This window comes from Eriocheir sinensis, chromosome 21 (genome assembly GCF_024679095.1).
Source record: "Eriocheir sinensis breed Jianghai 21 chromosome 21, ASM2467909v1, whole genome shotgun sequence".
NCBI lineage: Eukaryota > Metazoa > Arthropoda > Malacostraca > Decapoda > Varunidae > Eriocheir > Eriocheir sinensis.
Window position 1 is genome coordinate 18,138,936 of NC_066529.1, and position 25,000 is coordinate 18,163,935.

Below are 25,000 nucleotides of genomic sequence, written 5' to 3' on the forward strand. Positions count from 1 at the left end.
GTATGCGTTATGGCTACCTGGGGGCCGATCATGCCTGTCATCATCATCATCATCATCAGATTAATAGACGGAGGTAATGGATGACAGATTATTAACTTTTATCGTCCTCATCACAGTCATAATATTCTTATCTTCATTACCATCAAGGCTCACTAACAGTTTTATTTTCTCTGTTTATCTACCTATTTGTTTATCTATCTATCTATTATATCTATCTATCTATCTATCTATCTATCTATCTATTTATCTTTTTACTCCTCTTTACCACACCTATACAAACAAACTTCTCTCTAGTTGCATGGATAGACGAGGGAGAAGGGAAAATGTCTGAAGGGGGGAGATGTCTCGAGGTTAGTGATTATGTCCAAGGGGGAACTTGTGAGTGGGGAAAATTCCGATGGGGCAAATGTTCAGGAGGGTATGTGACCGGCCACCACCCCAATCACCTCCTCACTGTCACCCCAATTCCCACCTCTGCAACACCCACCACCCTCCCCTTCCTCGCCCCAACGTGGCAATAACACCCATCCTCTTCCACGTCTACATTCCACGCTTTGTCTCCATCGTTTACGTGTTAATGAGTTAGAAGAGAAAGAGGAGGAGCGTCGCAGGAGAGGGAAGGTATGTTACAAGGGCTGGGAGGGAGGAGAGAAGGAGGACGAGATGAAGGAGGAGGAGGAGGAGGAAATAATGCGAGTTAACGGTGCCGCAAAATCTTTCCACGATGAGCAATTTCCCGTCTGAATAAAGCTATTTTTGTCTCCCTTCCAAGAACCGTGTTTTCCTTTCAGACACAGGAAGGAAGACAACGGGTTAGGGGAGGGGGGTAGAGAGAGGAGGAGGAGGAGGAGGAGTAGGAGGAGGAGGAGGCGAAAATGAGGAGGAAAGGGTGCAGGTAAAGCGAATGGAACTTGCGTATGAGAGAGAGAGAGAGAGAGAGAGAGAGAGAGAGAGAGAGAGAGCGAGAGCGAGAGCGAGAGCGAGAGAGAGAGAGGGAGTTCTGGTTGCTGGGTTTAGGACAGTTCCTTAATACGTTTGGCAGAGAGGGAGGATGAAGATGAGGCAACATAATGCCAGGAGATAACAGTGATGAAAGATATACTGAGGAGGGAGAGGAAGAGGAGGAGAAGAAGGAGGAGGAGGAGGAGGAGGAGGAGGAGGAGGAGGAGGAGGAGGAGGAGGAGGAGCGAGTTGTGAATCAGAAGGATGAGAAGGATGAAGAGGGAGAACAGGAGGAGTAGGAGGAGGCTGAAAAAGAGGTAGAACAGGGAAAAAAGAAGAAGAGGAGGAGGAGGAGGAGGAGGGGAAGAGAAGTGAGTTGTGATTCAGAAGGATGAGGAGGATGAAGAGGAAGAACAAGAGGAGTAGGAGGAGGCAGAACAGGAAGAAAGAGAATGAGGAGGAAGAAGAAGAATGAACATGAATAAACCAAGAACAAGACATGATAAAAATATAGAACCAATAGGGAAAGTAACAGAAGAAGAGGAGAATGAAGAATATGAGAAAGGGCAGAAGGAGAGGGAAAAGGAACAAGAAGTAGAAGTCGGAGGAAGATGAGAGGGAAGAAGAAGAAGAAGCGGAGGAGAGGAGACAGTTGAGGGTGAGAGGGGAGAGGGGGGTAAGATGCTGATGTCGCGAAAACTTGTGACAAAAGAACTCTACACAAAGCCTTCACTCCCGCTGCCTCCAACCCAGACGAAGACCAACGGAGACGAGGAGCAGGATGAAGAGGAAGAGGACGAGGAGCAGGATGAAGAGGAAGAGGACGAGGAGCAGGATGAAGAGGAAGAGGACGAGGAGCAGGACGAAGAGGAAGAGGACGAGGAGCAGGACGAAGAGGAAGAGGACGAGGAGCAGGATGAAGAGGAAGAGGACGAGGAGTAGGACGAAGAGGAAGAGGACGAGGAGTAGGACGAAGAGGAAGAGGACGAGGAGTAGGACGAAGAGGAAGAGGACGAGGAGTAGGACGAAGAGGAAGAGGACGAGGAGCAGGACGAAGAGGAAGAGGACGAGGAGCAGGATGAAGAGGAAGAGGACGAGGAGCAGGATGAAGAGGAAGAGGACGAGGAGCAGGATGAAGAGGAAGAGGACGAGGAGCAGGATGAGGAGGAAGAGGACGAGGAGCAGGACGAAGAGGACGAGGAGCAGGATGAAGAGGAAGAGGACGAGGAGCAGGATGAAGAGGAAGAGGACGAGTAGCAGGATGAAGAGGAAGAGGACGAGGAGCAGGATGAGGACGAAGCAGACGAGAAGGATGAAGAGGAAGAGGAAGAGGAGCAGGATGAGGACGAAGAACACGAGGAGGATGAAGTCGAAGAGAACGAGGAGAAGTATGAAAACGAAGACGAGAAAGATGATGATGAGGAGGAGGAAGATGAAGAAAAGGATGAAGACGAAAATGAAGCAGACAAGAAGAAAGAGGAAGACGAAGTAAAGGAGGATGCGAACAAAGACAAGTCGAAGATCAGATAAACGAGAACAAGGAGAAATATGAAGAGGAGGAGGACGAGGACGATGACGTTAAGCGTTGGCGTGTATCTCTTCTCGTATATACCTGTCCACATGCGCCACCTGTCCCCTTACGTTAATGAGGACTCCCAGGTGTCCCATTTCGATCAAGAGAACCTTATTTGGGCATCACCTCTCTCTCTCTCTCTCTCTCTCTCTCTCTCTCTCTCTCTCTCTCTCTCTCTCTCTCTCTCTCTCTCTCATCTCTTAATTTTCTCTGGTGGTATTTTTGTCTTCCCTATAATTTCTTCTGCATGTCGCAAGTTCTTTCCATCTTCATTGTTCCTCACTTGTTTTATTCCCTCCTTTTCTCCATCCTCCGTTTTACTGCCTGTGTTTTCCTTTTTTCTATTTTTTCCTTTACTATTGCGCTCCATCTTTTCATCCACCATTCGTCCTTAGTTCCTTCATCTCCTTTTCTTGCCTTGCTTCTCTCTCTCTCTCTCTCTCTCTCTCTCTCTCTCTCTCTCTCTCTCTCTCTCTCTCTCTCTCTCATTCCTTCCTTCTCCAAAGACTATGATTTCTTGCTCACGTAATGAAGGCCTCCCCGAGAGCTTCGTTAGCCGTCACCAGCCGCGGAGCTTCCAGAGAGAGTGTGTGGGTGGAGGGCGATTGACGTGTCAGCGCTGGGTGGTTGCCGAGTCAGTGGGGGACGGTAAATGGAGGATGAGTGTGTGTGAGGAGGAGGGCGGCAATGGTGACTGGTGGGCGGTGTTAGTCTGTTCGTAAGTGAAGAGCAAGATATGTAGAGTTGGTGTGTAGGCGATGGGCTGGTGACCGAGGGGAATGGGCGGGTCGTTAATGTGTGATGGGTGGTTAGTGTGTGGGTGAGTCGAGGGGAAGGCAGTGGAAGGGAGAGGTCAGTGGGTGTGTATAGGGGGTGGAGTTAAGCGGAGGTGAGAGAGAGAGAGAGAGAGAGAGAGAGAGAGAGAGAGAGAGAGAGAGAGAGAGAGAGAGAGAGAGAGAGAGAGAGAGAGAGAGAGAGAGAGAGAGAGTGTTGGCTGTGTTCTTTTCTGGGACTGTTTAATTTTGTCCATAGTCACGAAGGATGATCGCAGTATTTAGCAAACAACGTGTAAGTAAAGTTTTGTTGTGTATGATCCCCTAAATTCGAAAGTTGGAAGCATTTTATTCCTCTCTTTCGGGCATGGGAGAGTCCGCTTCGGGTCTAAGTGGTGAGGCAATGATGGCGGCGGCGGCGGGGGTGGGGGTCTGGGGGGCGGAGGGGGAGGTGATCGCTAATTCCGCGGCCTATTTAAAAGTGTACAACCAAATTAACTTTTCGTGATGAGGAGAGGAATGCCAATCAGACTCCACAAGCATTTTTATGTGTGTCGTGGTTCTGAAAGCTTCACGCGATATGTCTGCCAGCGGGTTGTCCGGGGTCCGTCTGTATATACGTAGCTTGTTCGGGGTATGTCTGTCTGTCTGTGGCTTGTTTGGGGTCTGTGTCTGTGGCTTGCTTGGGACCTTTCTGTCAGTGCTTTTTTGGTGTCTTTCTGTTTCTGTCTGTGGTTTGTTTGGGGTCTGTCTGTCTATCTGTAGCTTTGAAATATGTCTGTCTATCTGTCGCTTATTTGGGGTCTGTCTGTCTATCTGTAGCTTTGAAATATGTCTGTCTATCTGTCGCTTATTTGGGGTCTGGCAGTCTATCTGTAGCTTTGAAATCTGTCTGTCTGTCTGTGCCTTGTTTCGGGTTTGTTTGTCTGTTCCATGTTTCGCGTCTGTTCGTTTGTCTGTGCCTTGATTAGAGTTTGTCTGCCTGTCTGTCTGTCTGTCGCTTCTTTGAGGTCTGTCTGTGCCTTGCTTGGGATTTGCCTGTCTCTACCTCTATTAGAACTAAATATATAGAGAGAAAAAGCCTCAACATCGGATTTACCATTTTTTCCTCCAGTGTGTTCAGAAACCTCGAAACAAGCCCGCCGCCGAACTCATCAATGCTACAAAAGTCATTCCAATTAACCGACTACAATGATCGTTCTGGTATTGCTAACTTCTGGGCGTGAGGATTCGACGCTTCCGCCAGTAACGTAACCTGAGCGGCATTGGGGAAAGATTACGTCTCGGAGAGCTTGGCCAAACTGTTAACTACGGCTCTCGATTTAAGATGTTCAAGCTTACATCCCCTCCTATTACTCCCCCTTACATTCAGTCGTAGATTGGTAAAGAAACAATGCTGTTCAGTGTGTCACCTTTACCAGAGTCGCGCGTTACCTGGCTTCTTGAAGGGCCATTCTTTATCCTTGTTGTAGCGGACGTCCTCGTACTGGAGCTCCGCGGCGGCCAGGACCCAGCGCACCGGCTCCCCGCGGCCCCGAAGGTTGAAGTAGACCAGCTTGTACTGCGGCATGGCACCACACGCTGAAACACGAGGGAACATGATGCATCTCGCTATGGAACCGACGGAGAATCGCAGCAGCATAACATAAAACAAAACAACACACACACACACACACACACACACACACACACACACTGATAGTTACACCACAATATAGCACTTCCTACACAACACCACAATCTATTACTACCTCCATTGTCGTCCTACACATCGCCACTGCCACCACCATCACCACCACCACCACCACCACCGCCGCCACCGCCACGTCCAGCCTCCACCTCCCCTTATCTCCCGCACCACTCTACCATTAGCGATTCGTCAATATTTGCGACCATTTAGCCTTTATTCGCTGCGGACGACGTTTCTACCTGCGAGAGAGAGCGAGAACATATCACACGCATCTACAAATAACAAGGTTGCATGAAGCTTTTCTTGATGTATACATGTACAAGTAAGTGGTTGAGTTTCAGTTTGTGGGACATCTGTTAAAGAGGATAGGAAAAAGATCAAGAATTTTACTTAAAGCCACATTGACGTAGTAAAAGTAATCAGAAGCTTTGTCAGTGCCTGTGTTCGCAAGGTGGAAGGGCTGCTTGAGTTTATATAGACATTGCTGCAAACACAAACAAAATGGGCGTTTGAGTTTTTTTTTTTACGTCTTTGCCTGTAGCGCCGGTAGGCTTTCTTCAGGGGCCTGGTGGTCGGCCCAAGCCCGTCATGGCGCAGGCAATTTTTTATATTCTTGATTCACTTGGACGGTTTCTTCTAGGGTCCGGGTTGATGGGTTGGTCTTCAGAACATCATTTAAATATCAAGAAAACGTCACATAAGACAGTTCGTATGAGGATCAAACAAATCCTTCGAACGAGGAAGCAGCATTAAGGTCATTCATTAGCTGTGTTCGGTCCAATTACGTTTTTTCTTAATCTTCTGCCGGCAGTGATCAAAGACTAATCGGTTGTTAATTAGTTGCTCTGTGTCGCTTCCTGTACGGCCAGTAACGATTTGGAGCTACGGAGTCTTCGCAAGAACGCGATGATAATAGTTGTCTTGGAGTTGGCAGTCTTGTGTGTATCCGTATCAAGGAAAACATTGTGTGACTCGAGACCATCACTGACTGTCATCTATTTAACGGGGAGACTTTCACATCTTCTATTCAGAGAGCGCCACTGTCTTTGTCTCTGTCGAGGTCTGAGTTGCACGCCCCAGACATTTGCACCCCCTACATAGCAGTTTCCTTGATCCCCGTTGTCTCCACTCTCCAATATCTTGTTTCAGTAAAGCATTTCAAGTCCGCAATCCGTCTCACACATCATTTACATTTCTATTTTCTATCCATCCCATTTTCAGCTTCAGTATCACCGTCATGAAGAAAGTCACTGTGTACTGCTACTGTGTGCCCCTATGTTACCCTTCACTAGTTTATCCTTTTAATGAATATTGCCTCATTAGCGATATCACTGTCAGTTTTATTGTTATTGACGTCATGTTTTTATTGTCAACATGGATGCAATGACTATATAGTAGAGGAGAAAGACGGTGAAAGAGAAGGATGTCGAGAGAGAGAGAGAGAGAGAGGGAGAGGGAGAGGGAGGACGAGGAGGAGGAGGAGGAGGGGGAGGTATGAGATAAAGTAGAAAGGAAGGGGAGGGGAGGGGAAGGGATGGTAAGGGAGGGGGAGAAGGTATAGGAGCATTAAGGGTGATCAAAGTAGCGGGGGGAGGGGAGGTTAGAGGAAGGGAGGAGAGAGGAAAAGAACGGACGACAGAATGAGTATGACACAGAATAGGAGAGGGCGGTGTGAGGGGGTGGGGGTGAAGAAGCAGAAGGAGAGGAGGAGAAGGAGGGGAGTGGGGAGAGAAAGACAGACAGACAAACACCCAGACAAACATAACTACAGGGAAAGACTTACAGAGCGAAATCCTGAATATCAAAATAATTAACAGTTAGGTAGAGAGACGGACAAGCACATAGATAGACCCTCAGACAGACAGAATTAAGAAAAAGATTGAAAGTAAGGAATATTTCACCACGTATCTTTACACTTGGGAAATTACATAAGAGATTTTAAAGACTGATGAAGCAAAAAATGAACGAGTCGGTGAAGAGGAGGAGAAGCGAAGAGCAAGTAGAGTGAATAGTAAAGGGGAGGAAGGAAGGGAGAGGTAGTCGGTGGTGGAGGGAGGTCATGAATGGGACGGTATAGAGGCTAACGAGATTTAGCTCAGGACGGATTATTGGAGGTATAGGGGGGCGGGATTGATGGCCCGGGATAGTATGCACTGGGTAGGTAGAGGAAGAGGAGGACGAGGAGAGGAGAGGAGGAAAAAAGGGAAGAGGAAAAGGAGGAGGAAGATGAGGAAGAGGAAAAGGAAAAGATAAAGAAAGTGGAAAAGGAGGTAGAGGAAGAGAAGGAAAAGGAAGCAGAAAAGGAGGATGGAAGAAAAGGAAGAGGAAGAGGAGGAGAAAGAAAAGGAAGAAGAAAAGGAGGAGGAGGGGGAGGAGAGGAGGAAGAGAGGGAAGAGGAAAAGGAGGAAGAAGAAGAGGAAGAGGAAAAGGAAGAAATAAAGTGGAAGAGGAGGTAGAGGAGGAGAAGGAAAAGGAAGCAGAAACGGAGGATGGAAGAAAAGGAAGACGAAGATGAGGAGAAAAAAGAGGAAGAAGAAAAGGAAGAAGAGGGGAAGGAGGACTTATGTTAGTGGAAGTAGGCTAAGAGTTGAGGGACGATTCTGATGTAAGGCAGTCGTAGGCACTTGAGGGGATATTGAGGGGAGGGAGAAGGAACACTCGTCTTGGGAGCGTGATTCTGTTTCTCGTTTTCTAGCGTGTTTCTGCTCTTCATTAAATTCAGCTTTCTACGTATATAGTGTATATTGAGCTACTGCTGTAAATATCAACAAAAAGCGACTCAAGACAGATCGCGGAAGCACTAAAGTAATTCTTCTAACGAGCAAGCAGCATTAAAGTTTATTCATTACCTGTGTTCGGTCCAATTATGTTTTTTCTTCAGTCTGTCCGGGCCAGTGATCAAAGGCTAATCGGTGGTTAATTAATTTCTTTGTATCGTTTCCTCTAAGGCCAGTAACGATGCGAAGCTGCGGAGTCTTCACACGAACGCGATGATAATGGTCGTCTTTGAGTTGACGGTCTTGTGTGTTTCCGTATTAAGGTAAATATTGTGTGCCTCGCTCATTTCTTGTCCAAGGCATAACATTATCTTTACAAGGATTTTTTTTTCTCCTTGCCTTGGATTTTTATAGCGGCTTGATTGCTATCATATTTTTCTCCTTAATTAAGAATTTGTTAAAAAGCACGAAAGTTTAATTGACTTTGCGATGAGGACATGTTACAAGGACGACGGCGCTGTGTGTAAGCCTTCACCTCTTGACTGTGAGGGCCCGCGTTAAGCCCTCCACTGGCCGAGGCCTGTGAAGCATCTACCACGTCTTTCTCCACCCATCCATCCAGCTGCAATGACTTAAATGGCTTCTTAAAAAATCACAATGAGTGCTGCTGACCTCTAACATGCAGAGGTTGGAACTGTGTCGTTTTTCCCCCCATCACAAGGCAACCCAATACGTTATGCGGCACCGTGACTGAGTCTTATTAAATTCTACGGAATTACGCCACCGTGTTTCACTATCTCCTCCCATAAGACCTCGAATCCTCCGTACCCTCGTTCCCGTGCGCCTCCAATAATGATTTGCGGCACGGCGGTGGAAATGAACGCCCCAATATTTTCATCGGTGTATCGCATTATTGTATTATGGATTCCCCGGCGGAGGCTCACTCAGCGGCCCGTGATCGCCGGCACTCCATCATCCCTCCCTCCTGTTCTCACAAGTCACGGCCAGCCACGGCGTTGTTATAACTTTTTGTTGTTCATTTCAGTGATGGATGTCTGTGTTATAAGCCTGAGGGGGTGGCGCTGTGTCACTGTGCGTGAGGCGCCTGCTCGTAAGGCTGCCAGGCGACCCGCGGCCCCTGGTGCTGCGTGGAGGCATGCAGTTAGCTAGTTCAGAAGAGCAGTCAGCATGAAAATATCGATAGAAGATAGAAAGAGAGGCAACATGGCGGCGGGAGGTAAGAGGTAGAAGACTATCAGTATGAGGAGGAGAGCTGATGAGACGAAGAGCCTTTGACTCCACTCTGTCAAGGAGAGCTGTGTGAGTGGAGCCCCCCCACACATGAGATGCATACTCCATACGAGGGCGGACAAGGCCCCTGTAAATGGATAGCAACTGTGCGGGGGAGAAGAACTGGCGGAGACAGTACAGAACGCCCAGCCTCGAGGAAGCTGATTTAGTAAGAGATGAGATATGAAGTTTCCAGTTGAGATTTTGATAAGGATAGACCGAGGATGTTTAGTGTTGAAGAAAGTGATAGCTGAGTGTTGTCAAAGAATAGGGGATAGTTGTCTGGAAGATTGTGTCGAGTGGATAGGTGGAGAAACTGTGTTTTTGAGGCGTTGAAGGACACCAGGTTCCTCTTGCCCCAATCGGAAATAATAGTAAGGTCTGAGGCTAAGCGTTCTGTTGCCTCCAGCCTTGAATCGTTAAGTTCCTGTAGGGTGGGTCTTGTATTAAAAGAAGTTGAGTAATGCAGAGTGGAGTCGTCGGCGTAAGAATGGATAGGACACATCATCAATCAAAGATCATCAATGAACAACAGAAAGAGAGTGGGAGATAGGACAGAACCCTGTGGGACACCACTGTTAATAGGTTTAGGGGAAGAACAGTGACCGTCTACCACAGCAGGAATAGAACGGTCAGAAAGGAAACTGGAGATAAAGGTACAGAGAGAAGGATAGAAACCATAGGAGGATAGTTTGGAAAGCAAAGATCCGTGCCAGACCCTATCAAAAGCTTTTGATAAGTCCAGCGCAATAGCAAAGGTTTCACCGAAACGGCTAAGAGAGGATGACCAAGAGTCAGTTAGGAAGGCAAGGAGATCACCAGTAGAACGTCCCTTGCGGAACCCATACTGGCGATCAGATAGAAGGTCAGAAGTGGAAAGATGCTTTTGAATCTTAAGATTAAAGATTGATTCAAAAGCTTGAGATAGACAAGAAAGTAAAGTAATAGGACGGTAATTTGAGGGATTGGAACGGTCACCCTTCTTAGGCACAGGCTCTATGAAGGCATATTTCCAGCAAGAAGGAAAGGTAGATGTTGACAGGCAGAGGCGACAGAGTTTGACCAGGCAGGGTGACAGCACGGAGGCACAGTTTTTAAGGACAATGGGAGGCACTCCATCAGTTTTTGCTGCTAGTGCCCGTTTTTCTGTGATGGTAGTAGGGATAACGGTAGTCCTTTCCCTTTTCTATTTTATTCTTTATTTCATTCTTCCTCTCTCACTAATTACCTTTCCTCCATGGTGCCAAAATTATGCACCGAAAAACACGGACAGAACTTAAACCTGACGTCCACCCATTATTAACACATTACCTCAACTAATGTAATTTCGATACGCATTCACCGTGTGTGTGTGTGTGTGTGTGTGTGTGTGTGTGTGTGTGTGTGTGTGTGTGTGTGTGTGTGTGTGTGTGTCTGTCTGTCTGTCTGTCTGTCTATCTCTGTGTGTGTGTGTGTGTGTGTGTGAGTGTGTGTGTGTGTGTGTGTGTGTGTGTGTGTGTCCCAGCTGAATGAGACAAACCAGCCATCAGAAACTTGTCGGGCGCCACGCAATGCCTGAAGCCTTCCCGCGTGAAGGTCAGTGCTCGAGGGCGCGGGACTTCGGCGAAGCAAAAGTTTCTGCCTCGGCGGAATGGAAAAATATCCCCAGCGACCCAAATGGCCCCGAGACCTTGTGATGGAAACTGATACGACGGAAAAAAGGCAATATTGAGGCGATACAACATGATGGTGATGTGAAGATGAAATGGCGGCTATTCTGAAAAAAAAATAATGTGATGGTGCCGAGCCTAAGAATTTAAACAATGAAAATGGGCCAATTGCATTTCATTTTGTGTTTGTGTTTGCTTGTTAATATTCAAGTGTGTGTGTGTGTCTGTGCGTGTGTGTCTGTGTGTGTGTGTGTGTATGTGTGTGTGTGTGTGTGTGTGCGTGTGTGTGTGTGTTCGTATGTATGTGTCGTGATAATTATTGCCGTGCTAAGCTAACTCATTCAGCGCGTAACAGTGAAAACCAGGTCATTGTATTTCGCTATTTGTTCATTTGTCATCGCCCGCTCATACATTTTTCAATCCCTTCATCAGGCCAAAGCTCCGTTGTGGATAATGGAGGCTGCTATTAAAGCCTTTAGTTATCCAGCGCCGCTTTTGTAAATCTATCTACGCCAAGTGTATTAAAAAAATGTTGGAGTAATTAATTTATTATGTAATGTAAATACGAGTTATAGCAGTTCTGATTCATGGAGATAAAGAGAGTATCGGCTGACCCGTCACGTGGAACACTCAAATATTTGTGAACTTCAGATCCTCAAGTATCTCGCGTGACCCCAGAGAGGAGACAGAAGAGGCAGGACGCTAGAAAACACAGCCCCTACCCCTGCCTCACCCTGCCCCCCTCAACGCTCTTCATCTTGCTCCTCTACACCTCGCTCCTCTCTTAACAAACCGTCTTGCTCCTCTTCTCTCTGCTCTTCTCTTCTCTTCTCTCATCTTCTCATTAAAACCTCACCTTGCTCCTTCTTCTCTCATCTTCTCATCAAAACTTAACCTTGCTCCTCTCCTTTTATTCTCGTCTCCTCTCTTCTTTCTCCTTTTTATTTCTCTTCATCTTCTTTCCCTATCTCCTCCCCTTCACTATTTTTTCTATCACCTGCTTTGCTTCTCGTTCCTTCTTCCTCATCTCCATTTAATCCGCACTTCATTTACTTCTACTTTCCAATCCTTTCTCACTTTCACGTGTTTTCAGATCTCAAGACTAAACAATTTCCTATACCACTTTTCCGTTTTCCTTCCCCTCCTTTTTCCCTCCTTAGCTCTCTCTCTCTCTCTCTCTCTCTCTCTCTCTCTCTCTCTCTCTCTCTCTCTCTCTCTCTCTCTCTCTCTCTCTCTCTCTCTCTCTCTCTCTCTCTCTCTCTCTCTCTCTCTCTCTCTCTCTCTCTTTTTCAGAGTGAGCGCCGGTCACTAGTGGCGTCCTTCAGGGCTCGGTTCTTGGCCCAGTGTTCTTCATTATTTACATCAACGACGTGGATGTTGGACTCAATAATCGCATTAGTAAATTTGCAGACGACACAAAGATTGGTAACTCGGTTCTCACGGACGAAGACAGGCAAAGCCTCCAAGAGGATTTGCACAAAATTTCAGCTTGGTCGGATAAATGGGAGATGCCCTTTAACGTAGACAAGTGCCAGGTCCTTCAAGTTGGAACAAAAAATAAGAAGTTCGATTACGAAATACTCGGCGTTAAACTCACAAGCGTTCAATGCGTTAAGGACCTGGGGGTCAAAATCGCGTCAAACCTCAAATTCTCACATCAGTGCATCGATGCAGCAAATAAAGCGAACAGAAGGTTGGGCTTCATTAAAAGAAACTTTTTATTCAAGAATAAAGATGTAATACTTCCGCTCTACAATAGTTTAGTCAGACACAACTTGGAAAATGCTGTACAGTTTTGGTCACCCCACCATGCAAAGGACATTGCTAAACTAGAAGGTGTTCAGCGTCGAGCAACATAAATGATCCCTTCCTTGCGCAACAAATCCTACGAAGAAAGGCTTTCCACCCTTAACATGTTCTCTCTTGAGAAACGTCGCCTCCGACGTCGAATGTTTTAAAATACTTAATGGTTTCACGAATGTAGACAGAACAAAATTGTTTATGACCGATGACACTTTGCGAACGAGGAACAATGGCATAAAACTCAAATGTAGACAAGTAAATTCAGACTGCACCAAATTTTTCTTCACCAACGTTGTAGTGCGAGAATGGAATAAGCTCCCACCATCAGTGGTCCAGTGTAACACGATTGACTCCTTTAAAAACAAGCTCGACCGTCACTTCCTTCAACTTAGTATTAACTAGAGTAGAAAAGCAACGTTTAGGAGCCTTCTGATTAATGTAAAATCACTTTGGTTTAAGGACAGACCACCTAGTCTGGACCATGGGGTCTGTGTGGTTTGATTTTCTATGTAATTCTATGTAATTCTCTCTCTCTCTCTCTCTCTCTCTCTCTCTCTCTCTCTCTCTCTCTCTCTCTCTCTCTCTCTCTCTCTCTCTCTCTCTCTCTCTCTCTCTCTCTCTCTCTCTCTCTCTCTCTCTCTCTCTCTCTCTCTCTCTCTCTCTCTCATTGTCTTTTATTCTTTCTATTATCTCTAAATCCTCCTTTCTCTTTATACTGTGCAGATCCTTCTCCTTTTGTTTTTATATTTTTTTTCGTTTTCCTTTCCTTCCATAAATCCTCACTCTATTTTTTTCCTCCGTTCTAAACAGTAGTAACAATAATAGTGGTAATAATGATGATAATAATAATCATAATAATACTAATGAAAAAAAAAAAAAAAGTAATAATAGTAATGTTAGGAAGTTGTTTATATGTATTTCCCATCCCTCTTTCTCCTCCTCCTCCTCCTCCTCCTCCTCCCCCTCCTCCTCCTCCTCCTGTCCCCACACATTTTGCTCATCTCTTAAAGGATCCTACACTGTCGTACCCAACATCTTCCTCCATCTTTCTCCTTCTCTCCCTCCATCCCTCCCTCCCTTCCTCCCTCCCTCCCTTTCTTCCTCCCTTCCTCCTTCCTCTTCTTCTATTCCGCCCTCCCCTCCCTTCCTCCCTCGCTTTCTCCTTCTTTCCCTTCCTCCCTCCCTCCCTCCCTCTTTCCTTTCCTTCTATCCCTCCCTCCTCCATTCCTCCCTTCCTTTCTCCTTCCCTTCTTTCCTTCTCTCCTCTCCCTCCCCCTCCCTCCATTTTTCCCAATAAGAAGTTGTCACTGACCGTCTGGAATGCGGCTTGTTGGGGCCATTCTCTCTCTCTCTCTCTCTCTCTCTCTCTCTCTCTCTCTCTCTCTCTCTCTCTCTCTCTCTCTCTCTCTCTCTCTCTCTCTCTCTCTCTCTCTCTCTCTCTCTCTCTCTCTCTCTCTCTCTCTCTCTCTCTCTCTCTCTCTCTCTCTCTCTCTCTCTCTCTCTCTCTCTCTCTCTCTCTCTCTCAATTTCCTTTGGGTCGACAGTAGATAAGCTGGAAACAGGCAATGAAGAGGAGGAGGAGGAGGAGGAGGAGGAGGAGGAAAAAGAAGAGAATAGGAAGAGAAAAGGAAGAAAAAAAGAAGAGAAAAAGGAGAGAAAGAAGCAAAAGAAGAAGCAGAAGAAGAAGAAGAAGAAGAAGAAGAAGAAGAAGATGAAGAAGAAGAAGAAGAAGAAGAAGAGCAGCATGGGAAGGGGGGGGGGGGTGAGGGGCCAAGGGAGGATGAGAGGAGCTACATGGAACAAGTTAACTCAGTGGGGGCGAACACTAAAGCATTTTTAGCCGCAATAAGTGTCACGTACTGCCCTCTGGTTGGACTGAAATATACCCTAATATCAGATACTGGGAAAGGTATTAGTGCAAGGCGCGGGTTAGGACGACAGTGAGGCAGCCAGAGTCAGGCGGGCTTGTAGGACTGTTGGGCAAACAAAGGAAGATATAGGGAGGCTGAAAGTGCTGGTTGCTTAGATTAGGTGGGTAAGGTTACTGCATGAGGATTGTGTTAGGAGGGGAAGAAGGCAGACAGTGAGGCAGGCTTGTAGGATTGTTGGGCAAGGCAAAGGAAGGCATACTTAGACTGAAAGTGGTTGATGTTTAGGTTAGGTGGGTAAGGATACTGCGTGAGGATCGGGGTTATTGAAGGAAGAAGGCAGACAGTGAGCAGGGATGGAGTATTCGTATTCGGTAATCGTATTCGAATACATTCGAATGCCGTATTTAGGTGTATTCGTACTCGTATTCGAATGATTACTGATCGAAATCAAAGTATTTTCATTCGTATTCGAATAAAAGGGATAAATATTCGAATTCTGCGAATAATCTGACAAATACTTCAAAATTTATGATCAGAAATAACAGCCGTTGCTCCTTACAACTTCAGCCTCCTGGCCGGACGTGAGATCGTCGTGTATAGTATATACAAACTTATGAGCTCGTTTTACTGTTGCATGAATTTAGAACAGAGCTATGCTCAGCTAGATCAAGAAGGTATTATTCAATGAAAAGTATTCATGAATGTTTCATGAATACTTTCAAGAAGTATTCGTATTTGTATTCGATTTCAAATCATTTCAGTGTTTTCGAATTCGTATTCGTTAGAATTTGAAGTATTCGTATGCCAATACACAACTCTGGTATTCACTCCATCCCTGAGAGTGAGGCAGACTTGTAGGGCTTTTGAGAAAGCCGAAGGAAAGTGTGGGGATCTTAAAAAGTTGGGTAGGGTTGTTTATATTAGTCGGGTAATGGTAAAGTACTGGGCTCAGGGCTAAAGGGAGGAAAAGAACAATGAGAAGTCAGTTTAATCAATTCATCTGGGAAGTAAGGCTACTAAGAACACACACACACACACACACACACACACACACACCCTCCCTCCCTCCCTCTCACCCACCCACCCACACACACACACACACACACACACACACACACACACACACACACACACACACACACTCTCACTCCATCCACACACACACACACACACACACACACACACACACACACACACACACACACACACACACACACACACACACACACACACACACACACACACACACACACACCCACCCACCCACACACACACACACACACACACTATTCAAACAATAATATTGCTCTCTCTCTCTCTCTCTCTCTCTCTCTCTCTCTCTCTCTCTCTCTCTCTCTCTCTCTCTCTCTCTCTCTCTCTCTCTCTCTCTCTCTCTCTCTCTCTCTCTCTCTCTCTCTCTCTCTCTCTCTCTCTCTCTCTCTCTCTCTCTCTCTCTCTCTCTCTCTCTCTCTCTCTCTCTCTCTCTCTCTCTCTCTCTCCCCCCCCACCTCCTAGCCCCCCCCTCCCTCCACAACGCATGGCTTCCACATCACTGGCTGGAAAATTAGGGAAAGTACACACGGACGGTTCGTGTCCTTATCAGCGGCGGTGCTCGCGGGAGGGGGAGAGGGGTGGCGCTGAAGGGACGAGGGAAAACGTTAACGATCGTGCCTCATTTCGGTGTCACAACAACGTTTACGCAGCACCCAGTCGAGCACAGCGTTGAATAATAATGAAATAGGAGTTGTATGATGTGACTCCTGCCCTGGCCCCTTCCCCCCCTTCCCCCGTGCCGCCGGCGTGTATAGAACAATAACGTGGGTTTTGACTTTAGAGAATCATTTATTGGTGTCCTAGTGTTTGTTCCATCATTCTTACGGCATTAATTTTTTGTTTCTAAGCTATGTTTTATCTATTTTTGGGGCGTATACTATGAACATTTTTTTATAAACACCATAACCATCTTCTACACTCAGTGGTAACAGGAGAAATTAGAACTGATTCCAAACATGTTTTTAAGCTTAACGAAAACGCAATCTTCGTGACCCGAGCTAGAGCGAAAGTTAGGTACAGAGGTCAGTGGCCGTTGACTTGGTCCAACAAGAGACGCCTCGCACGCACCTACGACTCTTTGATCTACTAAACAGTCGAGGAGGAGGCGAATTGTTTCCTCGGAGAACTGGGTTTGTGTCCTTAAGGCGCTTGATCCCTCTCCCTTTGAGCCGCCCCAACACGAGCATTCCTTAAGGTGCGCACTGTGAGCCTCCGTTGTTCCCTGTTGGCATGGTGAGGGGAGGAGAATATAAAAGTTTACTTCTCTCTTTTATCACAGTAACAGCAACCTCCTTCGTTCCCATGCTTGTTTTCTTGTGTCTTTCGTATGTTTCTGGTATGTAGGGTTGTGTAAAATACGTGTGTGTGTGTGTGTGTGTGTGTGTGTGTGTGTGTGTGTGTGTGTGTGTGTGTGTGTGTGTGTGTGTGTGTGTGTGTGTGTGCGCAGTCGCAAAAATCTAACCTACTTGTATCTACGCTTATAAGTCCTTGCCTTCCTCATCTCACTCTTCCTGCATTCAACTAATCTATTTTGCATGTATAGACCTTCCCCTAGATGCCCAGAATCTCGTTTCGTGTGTGTGTGAGTGTGTGTGTGTGTGTGTGTGTGTGTGTGTGTGTGTGTGTGTGTGTGTGTGTGTGTGTGTTCTCATTTTTACATCAAACGTTAATCAGCTTCAAGAAACTCTTATATAATTTCACATCCCTAATTAGAGCACATCTTTCCTCTGTGTTCACCTGCGTTTACCGACTGAAGAACGTGTACGCGTCGTCAATCCGTCGTCAATCCATCGTCAATTCGTCGTCATTGGCAACATATGCACGTCCAGTTTTCCAATATGATTCTATCTATCTCTATCTCTATCTAAATATTTATCTGTCTATCTAGCTAACTATCTGTCTATCAGTCTATCTATCTCTCAACTCCCCCGCGGCACTGCATCAGAGGGGGCATAACACCGAGCCTTCCTAACACAACACTGTCCCTTCCATCACCGCTCCCTCGCCCGCGTAAAAACAAGAGCATCCATATATAGACTTATCTGACGTCCAGGCAGAGAGTAGCAGCGTTCCTAATGCATACTGATGGCCGCCTCTCCCTTCCATCAGCCAATATAAAAATTCCCCCGCGCGTATCGACCAATAATACACAGTTGTTGACTTCCAGGAGGAGTATTAGAGGAAAGTCTGAGAAGGGGAGGAAAGACAACTCACGTCGGCGAATAAGTATTGTAGTTCGAAGAGAATGGTAGTGAAGAGCTAAGTAAGGAAGAAGACGGTAAAATAAAGTAAAGATGGAAAGAAACAAGGAAGAGGTAGAAAGAAGCTAAGTAAGGAAAAAAACGGAAGACAAGAGAGAAGGCTAACATAAATTTAAGGAAAAGAAGACACTTGAGAGGTAGAGGAAAACCAAGCAAGGAAGGAGAAAAGATGGAAGAGAAAACCAACACTAAAGTAAAGTAAAAAAAAAGAAAAAAAAAAGACAAGGACACAGAGAGGAAAAAAGAAACTGGTGGTGTAGGGGGCCGCTGGGGGGAGGGGGAGGTGGGAGGAGAGTCTCGAGAATGAGGTATGGAAAAGAAAAGGGGTGGAGAGGGAGGATAATAAAAGGAATATGGGGGAGAGGCTTTATCAAGAGTGACAGAGATAATGAGATGAGGGAAGGGGGAGGGGAGAGGAAGGGAAGAGAGAGAGAGAGAGAGAGAGAGAGAGAGAGAGAGAGAGAGATTTTTTTTACATAGAAAATCAGACCACACAGACCCCATGGTCCAGACTAGGTGGTCTGTCCTTAAACCTAAGTGATTTTACATTAATCAGAAGGCTCCTAAACGTTGCATTTCTACTCTAGTTGATATTAAGTTGAAGGAAGTGACGGTCGAGCTTATTTTGAAGGAGTCAATCGTGTTACACTGGACCACTGACGGTGGAAGCTTATTCATTCTCGGACTACAACGTTGGTGAAGAAAAATTTAGTGCAGTCTGAATTTACTTGTCTACATTTGAGTTTTACGCCATTGTTCCTCGTGCGCAAAGTGTCATCGATCATAAACAATGTTGATCTGTCTACATTCGTGAAACCATTAAGTATTTTAAAACATTCGATCAGTTTTCCTCGGAGGCGACGTTTCTCAGAGAGAACATATTAAGGGTAGAAAGCTTTCTTCGTAGGATTTGTTGCGCAAGGAAGGGATCATTTCGTTGCCCGACGCTGAACACCTTCTAATTTAGCAATATCCTTTGCATGGTGGGGAGACTAAAACTGTACCGCATATTCAAGAGGGGTCTGACTAAACTATTGTAGAGGCAGTATTACATCTTTATTCTTGAATAAAAAGTTTCTTTTAATGAAGCCCAACATTCTGTTCGCTTTATTTGCTGCAACGATGCATTGCTGTGAGAATTTGAGGTTTGACGCGATTTTGATCCCCAAGTCCTTGACGCATTGAACGCTTTTGAGTTTAACGCCGTGCATTTCGTAATCGAACTTCTTATTCCTCGTTCCAACTTGAAGGACCTGGCACTTGCTTACGTTAAAGGGTATCTCCCATCTATCCGACCAAGCTGAAATTTTGTGCAAATCCTCTTGGAGGCTTTGCCTGTCTTCGTCAGTGAGAACCGAGTTACCAATCTTTGTGTCGTCGCCAAATTTACTAATGCGAATATTGAGTCCAACATCCACGTCATTGATGTAAATAATGAAGAGCACTGGGCCAAGAACCGAGCCCTGAGGGACGCCACTAGTGGTCGGCGCCCACTGAGTTAAATCCGTCAATCACTACTCTTTGTTGTCTGTTGCTCAACCAATTCGCGATCCATTGGTGTACTTGACCGTCAATACCTATTTGCTTTAATTTGTAAAGTAATTTATGATGTGGGACTTTATCAAACGCTTTCTGGAAATCAAGATAGACTACGTCCACTGATTTGTTTACGTCATAAACAGTGAAGAGGTCGTTATAAAAGGTCAATAGGTTTGATAGGCAGGATCTTTTGTTACGGAAGCCGTGTTGTGAGTTCCCAATTAATGAGTGGCTTTCGAGGTAACTCACAATTTTGTCTCTAATTATGCCCTCAAGTAGCTTACCTACAACCGAAGTTAGACTAATGGGCCTGTAATTACCTGGTACTTTTGTCTCCTTTCTTAAAATCGGTGTCACGTTAGCCTTTTCCAATCTGAAGGACGATGCCTTGTCGCAAGGACATATTGAAAACAGTTGTGAGGAGAGAGTATTTCGCTCTGTTTCTTTCAGCAGAGTTGGATATACTTTGTCAGGTCCAGGACTTTTATTTGTTTTAAGTGATTTGAGGGCTTTAAGGACTTCATCAGGTTTTATTTCAAACTTAGGCAATGCATGCTCGGGATTTACATTAGTACTGGTGTTGGTGGTAGTGGTGGGAGGACTGTTATTATTAAACACCGAGGAAAAATAATTGTTTAATAGGTTTGCAACGTGTTGGCTGTCAGTCACTAGTGCACCGTCGCTATTTGTTAAGGGTCCAATTCCACTTCTGATTGCCTTTCTGTTGTTTATGTACCTGAAGAAGGATTTCGGATTATTTTTACAGTTGGCTGCAATATTTTCTTCATATCTACGCTTTGCCTGACGCACTAATCTGTTTACTCGTCGCCTGGCATCATTGTAGAGTCTAATGTTTTCGGGCGTGCTTTGTTCTTTCTTTAACCTGTAAAACAATTTTCTCTCCTTGACTGAGTGTTTAATTTCGCTATTAAACCAAGGTGGGCTTTTATTGGTGTTAATTCGCTTCTCGCACAAGGGGACAAATGTGTCCTACTGAGTGAGTAAAGAGAGAGAGAGAGAGAGAGAGAGAATTACATAGGATTACATAGAAAATCAGCCCACACAGACCCCATGGTCCAGACTAGGTGGTCTGTCCTTAAACCTAAGTGATTTTACATTAATCAGATGACTCCAAAACGTTGCTTTTCTACTCTAGTTAATATTAAGTTCAAGGAAGTGACGGTCGAGCTTGTTTTTAAAGGAGTCAATCGTGTTACACTGGACCACTGATGGTGGGAGCTTATTCCATTCTCTACAACTACAACGTTGGTGAAGAAAAATTTGGTGCAGTCTGAATTTACTTGTCTACATTTCAGTTTTATGCCATTGTTCCTCGTTCGCAAAGTGTCATCGATCATAAACAATTTTGTTCTGTCTACATTCGTGTAACCATTAAGTATTTTAAAACATTCGATCAGTTTTCCTCGGAGGCGACGTTTCTCAAGAGAGAACATGTTAAGGGTGGAAAGCCTTTCTTCGTAGGATTTGTTGCGCAAGGAAGGGATCATTTTTGTTGCTCGACGCTGAACTCATTGTTTAGCAATGTCCTTTGCATGGTGGGGAGACCAAAACTGTACCGCATATTCCAAGTGGGGTCTGACTAAACTATTGTAGAGCGGAAGTATTACATCTTTATTCTTAAATAAAAAGTTTCTTTTAATGAAGCCCAGCATTCTGTTCGCTTTATTTGCTGCATCGATGCATTGATGTGAGAATTTGAGGTTTGACGCGATTTTGACCCCCAGGTCCTTAACGCATTGAACGCTTGTGAGTTCAACGCCGCGCATTTCGTAATCGAACTTCTTATTTTTTTGTTCCAACTTGAAGGACAAATATATTTATATATATATATATATATATATATATATATATATATATATATATATATATAGAGAGAGAGAGAGAGAGAGAGAGAATGAAGAGATCGAGAAGGAAGGTGGAGGAGGAGGAGGAGGAGGAGGAGGAGGAGGGGGAGGAGGCGGGAGAGGAGGAGGCTGAAAGTCAAAATAATTGACAAGGCGAAAGAAAGACAAGCAATTCTATTTCACACACAGAGCGACAAACGAGGAGTGGAAGGACAGACAGACAGACAAGCGAAGTGACGCGTATGAAACCATGAAATCGAAACTCGTATATGTTACACACGATTTATGGAAGCAGTCTTATAGTAAAAAAAATAGTATAGAATAAAGGAGAAAATAGGAATGAACAGTATAGAGGTCAGATTGGCACACTACATTTTAACATCTGTGTAGTCTGTTATATCGGGCTGTATTCTCAAACACGTCGCCGCTCACACACTCACATTTGATAAGGCTTTGGTAGAGACTATGTTATTATTTCCATGGGTAGTTTTATGATCCTATAGTTTTATAAAGGTTCTGCGCCATGAATTGAAAAAAAAAAAAAAAAACATGTCTGTGCTCACACACCCACTTTTGATAAGGCTTTTTTTTTTTTTTTTTTACATTGCAGCCTATTGCGCCGGTAGGCTTCTTCCGGTGGATCCTGATGGTCGGTCCAAGGCGTCTTTCCGGTAGGTCCTGATGGTCAGCCCCCGTTCTGGCGCAGGCGAGTGTTTATAGTGGCGCCATCTTGCATTGGCTCATGCTGCCCTCCCAGAGCTCATCTTTGATCCTAGAATCTAGAGTCCGGGTTGATAGGTGGTCTTCTGGACAGCATGTGGGTAGTTTTAAGCCACTCGGCGGCGGCTGAAAAATCCCAGCTTGGTGGCACCGGGCGGGGATTGAACTCGCGTCCTCCTGAACACGAGGCCGTTACTTTGACGACTCAGCCACCGCCTCCCCCTCCGGCTGTGTTATTATTTCCATGGGTAGTTTTATGAGCCTAGGATATAGTTTTACAAAGGTTCTGCGCCATGAATTGAAAAAAAAAACCACTCACGAAAACCTGACTAATCTCCCTTGTGGCCTTGGCAAATAGTTGTTGTGAAAGACGAAAGTTCCTGATAATGTAGACGTTATAAACCCACATATGATAAGCTTTTCGTAAAGGTTGTGTTAGTGTTTCCATGGGTAGTTTTTTGAGCCTAGTAATAATTTGGCAAGGCTTCTGCACCATAATTGTAAAAAAAAAAATAACACGAGTAGCCTAACTAATGTTCTTTATGACCTTGTGGAACAATTGTTTTGAGAGCGGAAAGTGTCTGAGAATATGGACCATAAAGTTAGCACGCACAAAGAGCACTGGAGGCGTAAATATATATGACCGTAGCTTGCATTATTCCCTTCAGTCAACTCGTAAAACAACAGAAGAGTGTTACATTTTGAATCGTCTTTTTGAGCCTGAAACGGTGGGTAGCTCAAATGTGTGTGTGTGTGTGTGTGTGTGTGTGTGTGTGTGTGTGTGTGTGTGTGTGTGTGTGTGTAGGGGCTGCACGCATACATTCATTATTATTCACTAGGGTGGAGTCAGAATCTGTATATTTTTCTAACCCTCTCTCACTCGCTCGCTGCCTTTCACTCCCCGCTTCCCGTTACCGCAGCGCTGCCTCCATCAATGACTTCCTGCCCCAGCCACGCACGCCGCTCTGTTCATTCCACTAATTACAGCTAATGAGCGACGCCCCGCCTGCATTACCTGCTTGCCAACTCGCCTTCATTGCTAGACTATTAGCCATGATGCGCATTATTTTATGGGCGTTATAGATCTTCTGTTGTTATCTGTCGTTATTTGGTCTTCTATAACAATTCGTCACGTTCCTGGGCAACTTTTAAAATCTACACACTGATTTTGTTCCATTTTTCACTATTCTTCATCCTTCGTTTCGTCCTTATCTCTCCTTTATTTATTCTCCTCCACCTCGTTATCTTCTGTTATCTGTCGTTATTTGGTCTTTTATAACAATTCGTCACGTTTTTGTTCAACTTTTAAAATCAAGACACTGATTTTGTTCCATTTTTTTCACTATTTTTCATCCTTCGTTTCGTCCTCATCTCTCCTTCATTTGTTCTCCTCCACCTCGTTACCTTCTGTTATTCCGTCGTTATTTGGTCTTTTGTAACAATTCGTCACATTCTTGGTCAACTTTTAAAATCTAGACACTGTGATTTTGTTCCATTTTTCACTATTCTTTATCCTTCGTTTTGTCCTTATCTCTCCTTTATTTATTCTCCTCCACCTCGTTCCCTTCTTTTATCCGTCGTTGTTTGGTCTTTTATAACAATTCGTTTCGTTCTTGGTCAGCTTATGAAATCTGGTGTTGTGGTTGTGTTCCCCTTTTCACCTTCTTTATTCCTCTCTCATTTTGTCCTGTCTATCCTCCTCCTCCATTTATCATCTACTATCCCCATACCTTTTATTTTTTTATCGTAAGCGTTTGTTCCTCCCATTATTCGTGTATCTATATTTTTTTCTCAGTTTTCCTTACCTCCGTATTCTCCAATTATTTATCTCTCTGAATTCCCTGAGCTACCTACATGAACGCCCAACCTTTCTCTTCGTCAGGTCTTGTCTTCAGCCCTTCGGTTCCTCACTTTCCTCTTCCCTCTATCCTTGCATGGCCATGAACGAGACTCAGGCCGCGTCTTAAACTGGAGATATTGTTGACAGTGTTCTTTTTTATTTGAAGGAATAAAAAGAACATTTGTTTTTCCTAATCTTCGGTTCGTCTCAAGTTATGCGTGTAAGAAAAGAAAAAAAAATGACAGACGGGACATAGAATAGATTGTTGACTGTTCTTTTTTATCTGAAGGAATAAAAGGAATATTTGTTTTTCCTAATCTTTGGTTCGTCTCAAGTTACGCGTGTAAGCAAAAAACATTGACAGACAGACGCATCGAGCGGCAGATATCTGGAAACGAGAAGGGGCGAGATAAAAGGAAGGACAGAGCGAATAGCCGGTGGGAGGGAAAGTGAAAACGTGGAGAAAGAACGCGTGTAACTGAACTTTGCTTGCACTGAGAACGAAAAGCGACGTGGTTATAAAAGAGGTCTACGTGTAAATGTTCTCCGGTTGTATTCGACAGAGAGGGGAAAAGAAGACCAAAAAGAAAGTACGGTAGAGGAAAGATCTGAATTTACTTTTGCAGAGCTGTCTTTCCAAATCTGTGTTCCTGCAAAATTACACACAGAAGCAAGAATCGTTTAGCAAGGGCATGATAATTGGCGTCGAGGAGGTAGTGTAGCTGAAGACCTACACACAAGTTTGTACCCACAATAACAGCTTCTATTAACGAATTTGCAACACGACCTATTAGGAAGGGAGTGCGCATGCATTGTCCATCCATGCCTACGCTCGCCATTATGCAGCCCCTTCCATCTCCCAACAAAGAGACGTAAAGCGAGGAAGAAAGTATGCTAAACAGGATAACAAAGAAGAGAAAAAAAAGGAAAGAAGAAACGTGATGAGAATCTGGAAGAAATGGGGAAAGGAAGGAAGGAGAGAAAGACAGATGGAGAGGTACAGAGAAAAAGAAACGATGCAAAGCAGAAGAACAAAGGAAAGAAAGAAATCGAGGAAAGAATAGACTTTGAGCGAGAGGAAGAAGCAGGAAGAAATGGAGGAACGAAGGAAGGGAAAAACAAGAAGGAATTAAGCAAAGCAGGAGGACAGCAAAGGAGAGAGAATGTGTAGAATGGCAACTTGGAGAGAGAAGAAGAAGCAGGAAGAAATGGAAAAAGGAAGGAAGGAAGATATAAGAAAGACAAAGGGGAAGGCTGGCAGGCAGGCAGACAGGCAGGCAGGAGACGGGCGGTATACGGCGCACCTAACTCACCGCCCACTCAGGACAAAACAACCTGGGAAAAACATGGCCTTGGAGAGAGCCATTCCGCCTCAGACCCTTGCTTTCCAGGCTAATGAACAGGGCAGTGATGA

At 45.0% G+C, this 25,000-nt stretch overlaps 1 protein-coding gene across 1 annotated transcript in view; it reads right to left on the reverse strand.

The window, feature by feature from the left end:
* LOC127001785 (hematopoietic prostaglandin D synthase-like) overlaps window positions 1-25,000 on the reverse strand; it is a 110,110-nt gene that overhangs the window by 7,057 nt on the left and 78,053 nt on the right. The window contains exon 2 of the mRNA XM_050866944.1: window positions 4,723-4,869. Coding sequence (XP_050722901.1) covers window positions 4,723-4,858 — 136 coding nt within the window. The 5' untranslated portion in view covers window positions 4,859-4,869. The remainder of the gene's footprint in view (window positions 1-4,722; window positions 4,870-25,000) is intronic.